This window comes from Kryptolebias marmoratus, linkage group LG8 (assembly GCF_001649575.2).
Source record: "Kryptolebias marmoratus isolate JLee-2015 linkage group LG8, ASM164957v2, whole genome shotgun sequence".
Lineage (NCBI taxonomy): Eukaryota > Metazoa > Chordata > Actinopteri > Cyprinodontiformes > Rivulidae > Kryptolebias > Kryptolebias marmoratus.
The window spans coordinates 3569108-3575217 of record NC_051437.1 but is presented as its reverse complement, the minus strand read 5'-3'; the positions used below and the strand labels follow the sequence as shown (position 1 = coordinate 3575217).

Genomic DNA, 6110 nt, shown 5'->3' with positions numbered 1-6110 from the left:
ATGAATATAATATACAAGTTTCACTTTTTAAATGGAATTACTGAAATCAATCTACTTTTTCATGATATTCTAATTTTATGACCAGCACCTGTATATTAAAAGCAAACAAATTAAAACAAAACAACAATGCTGGAGAGAATGTGGTCACCTAAATCCCAATCACTTACATGTTTTTTGGTCATGTGATAAAGTGCAAGCATTCTGGTTGGAGGTTGTTGGGCTAATAGACGAAGTTCTTTAGTGTAAAGTTCCGTGGAATTTATAAAATGGAGAAGCTGACTTTCTTACTTTGGGTCAAAATGGATGCTTTCGAACGGAAATAGTGGAAATGGACACTATATAAAAACCCCAATGCGATGGACTTAAATGTATGAGAACTGTCACCCCAAAGCCTATGTTCTGTGAATAGCCATATTCTTGGTTATGTTCCATCCCTGTTCTTTTTTCTTGTCGAAAAAAAAGACAAAATGAAGTGTATAATTTTTTTTTTTACTAACTGAGTCACTTTTGTGTTTTCTAAGGTCACTTAGCTGTGATGACCATCTAAATTGGGTCGACTCAAAAACTTAATCAATTGTAGATGTACATCCACTGACTACGTTCTGCAAGTTTCAATAAAATTTGTTCAGTGGTTCATGAGATATTTTGATCACAGACAGACAGACATGCATGTCTTTCAATGGCAGAAGATCATGAATTGTTAAAAAAGTATGTCAATCCTGTTGTTTTACTTTTAGAATACAAAACCCAGATATTCTAGAACATTTCAACAAAAATGTGCTTCAGATTCAGAGGTTAACAAACATAAGCCAAAATGATTATCTCAGGACCCCCAACCCTCTCATTCCCACCCCACAAGCTCGTCAGCACTCTATCATGAACAGGCCCCAGGCTGGAAACCAGCAAAAAAAAAGTATCTGAAATCTAAAAAAGCAATCCTGCAACCTTCTTGCTGTGAGGCTACAGCTCTAACCACCTTACCACAGTGAAACCAAAAAAATTAAATAAAGTTAAATATTTTCCAAAGTAAAAAGCTATAAAAACCTAAAGTCATAGCACTATGTCCTAAGTTAGATGCTGAAAAACATACAAAAAATGAAACTATAAACAGGAAAACGATATTGTGAATGCTGACTAATCATCCACATTATCACCAAACAGAGTTTGCTTTTACCTCATTATGAAGCAAGAAGAGAATTCCTTTAAACGAGAGCAGTTTCATTTCCAGATCAAAACGTTGATTTGTTACTTCAGCAGTAAAACTGATCTCTGCAAAGCCCGTTCCATCGAAGTATGCTGCTTCATTCACCCAGCCTGGAGACTGTGTCGACTTGGACCTGTTTTTAGAAATGTTTTTAACCATGTAGGGAAAAAAGAAACAATTATCCAAAAAGGGTAACATTGGAAAAGAATGGCTAAACCTAAGAGTCTGGAATTTTTACAAGCAAAGAAGCCATTTCTGTCATTTCTCCCACAAAATGCAAAATGTAATTCAAGGTTGAATAAATATAAGACAACTCATTGAATGGTATATAAAAGCTATATACTGCATAATAAGCTAAATAAGCACAAGCTATAATTTGTTACATTATTTAAAAAATTATAGCAAATTGACATTTATTGGCAATTTTACTTGTTTGGCCAAAAGTAAAAAACTTTGATAACATTTTAACACTGAACTCTGCACATTGTGGTGAGTAATTAGCAATATAAGTGTCCCACTTTCAAAGAATACTTTGAATTGAAGAAAAAATAGACCAATTTGTTGGACATTTATTGTGACTAACTGGATTTCTTCTAATAAAGGCGGAGACAGGGATTTATGTTAACTTTTAAGTTTTTATTGAAAGCAGGCCTTTAATTTTTATATTTATTGACATCAAAACAATTTGCCATATTTTTTCTAAAACCCCTAATTTTATATTAATATTTGTGCAAATCTGCACCTTATTTTTCCAGCATCTTGCACAATAGTGTTAAAATGCCTAATTTTCTGGTAGATTTAAGAGAAAGAAAACATTGTAAGACTGGAAGTTATAGTAATAAATGATCAGCTTAAACTTGCTCCTTGTATTATTAGTCCTATTTTGTCTCAGAAGTTTCAGAAAACTGCAAAAACTAGAGTTAAGAACATAAATGTTATCGATTTCTGTTATTTTTGGTTAAAACTACAGGAAATCACTGCATAGGGATCAAAGAGCTGCATGTGGCCCCAGAGCCACAGGTTGCAGCCCCCTGACCTACATCTGCTGAAACAGAGAGAAAGCGAACAGATAAATCTGCTACGGAATTTAAAGTAACTGAGTGTGCTTGCTCTGACCTGCCATAAGGTTTCTCTTCTGTGGTGTTCAGTTGAAAGATTTTTTCAAAGTTATACAGACTGATCACCTCCTCGTTCAGTGTGTCAAGCTCAATGCCCCCCGTAAAATTAGGTGATGCAAGTTGAGAAGGTGGCTGAAAAAAGAACAAAAAAAAGATGAAATAAAGACAATTGTAATAGTGTTGCAATAATAATAAAAAAAAAACTAGTGGAAGTTTTTTAACATAAATATGTGACAAAAAGGTTAGCATTTATGAGATTTTTCTCCATATTTTTCTACTTTTATAATCATGTATTTCCAATGGTCCTAATAAACTGTCATACTCTCAAGTGGTTATAAGATCACATTCCAGGAAGACACAGGTTCCTTTGCAGAGTCTGAGGGGTCCAGGAGAACGCAAAACAAAAACAGTAAATAATGTGAGCGAGAGCTACTTTATTTAAAATTCAGTCATAAAAATCTTCATCATATAAGCTTACATTTGAATAAGAAACCTTTATTTCACTACTTTCTTTTTTGATGGTCATTGTCTTCTGCCAGTCTTGCATTCATGCTGAGCTTGGGGAGCCTTGCCTCACGTCGTCACTCTTTGGCAACTTTCATTTGCATGCTCAAATTGCATGCTTCTTGTCTTGCTTATTCTTGTCTTTATTTATTTATTTTTTTACATATTTCTGAATATCTGACATAGAAATGAATATTAGTATTACCCCTTCACAATTTAAAAGTAAAAATGTGTAAAAATCATGAAATATGCCTTTTAAAGTTACTAAAGAAGGTATGTTTGTAATCAATGGCGGCTGGTGGTGATAATTGCAAGGTGGGCTAACAGATATATAATAAAAGGCTGCAGGTTGGATTTCAACAACAGAACCATCCAATTTGAAATAAACAAAACCTGTTATACATTGACATTATGTCCTTTTTCAGCACAAAGACAATCTTGAAACGAACCACCACCAAAAACCAAGCTTACTCAGAGCTTCTGTCAGTTGTCCAATACTTCATTCCCCTACATTAAGGGTTACAACTATAATTACTTTTTTCCCAGTCAAACAGTTTTGCAACACACCTTGACACAACTACTAATCACGCTGAAATTAAATAAATGAAATAAAATAAAGCAAGACATGCAATATCAGAAGGTGATTTTATTTTTTTAAATGAAGCCTACCTTTTTGAAAGAGACATTCACTCCGAAGACTTTTCTGGGACGCAAAAATGTTAATAACCACCTCGTTAAAGATTTGTTAGCTACACTTGCTGTTAGCCAGTTCTTTCACTGAAACCAGGTCACAGAAAAACTTTGGTTTTGCTGCTTTTCCTTTTTTGAATATCCTTTGTTCTTTCCGCCTTCAACCTCTTCACTTCCAGTTTCCCCACCAAAGACATTAAGAAACTCGATATGATACGACCATGGTACGAGTAAAACTCGTCAATATCCATGCTCATCCTTAAGGAAAATCCTCATTGGGTAACTGACTGTTTTCACGATCTGTGATTGGCACATGTGAGAAATAAAATAAAATAAATAAATAAATAATCCACCTTGTTTATGTTTATCTTGCTCATCATAGTAACTTCGTCAGTCTCCAACAAACCACAGCCACATACACTCATGCTCGAGGCATGTTATGGTATGTCCACCCTCATTGGCTAAAGCCTGTGGCCTTAGGCTGAAACCAGGCTGAACTAAATTAGCCCAAATGAGCAGCAAACCGAGGGGGCAGGACAAGATGCCTGTCACTCATTCTGTACAATGAAATTACATTCAGTGATCGGGGCTGAAAAAAGTTAGCCCTTTGGAAAGACTGGGGTTTTCTCGAGACTGTTTGGCACTGGTTTTGTTATGAATTTCACAAAATATGATACAATATTTTAAATTTGTGTTTATTAAGTATTTTAACATTTTTATTGTATTTTATTGTATTGTGCTTAGTCCTACTATCCCACTTATAACAGCCGTCCCTGTTTATAATTCTAAAAAAACTGCAGTGAGACTCCTCAAAACTACACTATACTGCCAAACATATTCATTCACCCATCCAAATCATTAAATTCAAGTGTTCCAGTCACTTCCATGGCCACAGATATATAAAATCAAGCACCTAGAGACTGCTTCTACAAAAATTTGTGAAATAACAGGTCACTCTCAGGAGCTCAGTGAATTGGCACCATAATAGGCTGCCACCTGTGCAATAAATCCAATCGTGAAATTTCCTCGCTGATAAATAATCCACAGTCAACTGTTAGTGGTATTATAACAAAGTGGAAGCAACTGGGAATGACAGCAACTCGGCCATGAAGTGGTAGGCCATGTAAAATCATAGAGTGGGCTCAGCAGATGATAAGGCACATAGTTCATAGAGGAAGCTAATGTTCTGCAGCGCCAATAGCTACAGACTTCCAAACTTCATGCTGCCTTCAGACTAGTTCAAGAACAGTGCATAGAGAGCTTCATGGAATGGGTTTGCATGGTTGAGCAGCTGCATCCAAGCCTTAAATCACCAAGTGCAATCCAATGGTCTGAGTTTGGCTGTGGCCAGGAGAACAGTACGTCTGACTGCATTGTGCCAAGTGTAAAGTTTGGTGGAGAGAGAATTATGATGTTGAGTTGATGACTGGGCACCGGGGCACAAAGCAAGGTCCATGAAGACACGGATGAGTGAGTTTGGTGTGGAAGAACTTGACTGGCCTGCACAGAGTTCTGACCTCAACCTGACAGAACACCTTTGAGATGAATTAGAACGGAGACTGCAAGCCAGGCCTTCTGTCCAACATCAGTGTCTGACCTTACAAACACACTTCTGGAAGAATGATCAAAAATTCCCATAAACACACTCCTAAATCTTGTGGAAAGCCTTCCCAGAAAAGTTGAAGCTGTTCTAGGTGCGAAGGGTGGGCCAACATCATATTAAACCCTATGGATTAGGAATGGGATGACACTCAATTTTATATGCCTATCAAGATTGGCGAACTAATACTTTTCGCAATGTATTGTATGAGAAATTCTGCCTTCCTTTACTTACGCTGAAAGTATTGGGGTATCCTCCTACATAGAAGACAGTGTTACTGCTTTGGAGATTGAGCAGGCCCTGATCACCTTTGGCCTCGACAGTAGCCTTTGTGATTTCAGTCACATCACTGACTATTGAAGACATGGACATCTGACCGTACTGAAGGATTCTATGTTTAGACAGAAGACAGAGATAAAGCACATGAGGATAAAAGATTCACAGAACATTAACTCATTGAAGTAGATAACAACACACATGCTGAAAGGTTTTGCAGAAAGTTGTTATGTCATTATTAAATTAAAGACCTAGCATTCCTTGAACGAATGCTTATTTCCCGCTGCCTTTCATTCCATAGTTGAATGACTTTCAGCTTCTACCACAACAAATTTATTCTTTTTTTTTAGGTTATTACAAACTTTGTGTTGGCAAAGGTTGAGTGGCTGTGACAGCCATCATCTTGAATTTGATTGACTTCACCAGTTAATCAATTGTAGATGTAAATCCAGTGATTACAACAGAGTTTTATTAAAATCTGTCCATGAGATATTTAGTTAATGCTACAGGCAAAGGAACACATATACAGGTGCTGGTCATAAAATTAGAATATCATAAAAAAGTAGATTGATTTCAGTAATTCCATTTAAAAAGTGAAACTTGTATATTATATTCATACATTACATACAAACTCAAATATTTCAAATGTTTATTTCGTTTAATTTTGATGATTACAAATGACAACAAATGAAAATCTCAAATTCATCATATCAGAAAA

At 35.9% G+C, this 6110-nt stretch overlaps 1 protein-coding gene across 2 annotated transcripts in view; it reads right to left on the bottom strand.

The window, feature by feature from the left end:
• Positions 1-6110, bottom strand: part of lama5 (laminin, alpha 5) — a 311767-nt gene that overhangs the window by 36655 nt on the left and 269002 nt on the right. For both annotated transcript variants that reach the window (XM_037977106.1, XM_037977105.1), the window contains 3 exons: positions 5351-5507; positions 2321-2454; positions 1175-1337 (listed from right to left, as the gene is read on the bottom strand). In XM_037977106.1, coding sequence (XP_037833034.1) covers positions 1175-1337; positions 2321-2454; positions 5351-5507 — 454 coding nt within the window. The remainder of the gene's footprint in view (positions 1-1174; positions 1338-2320; positions 2455-5350; positions 5508-6110) is intronic.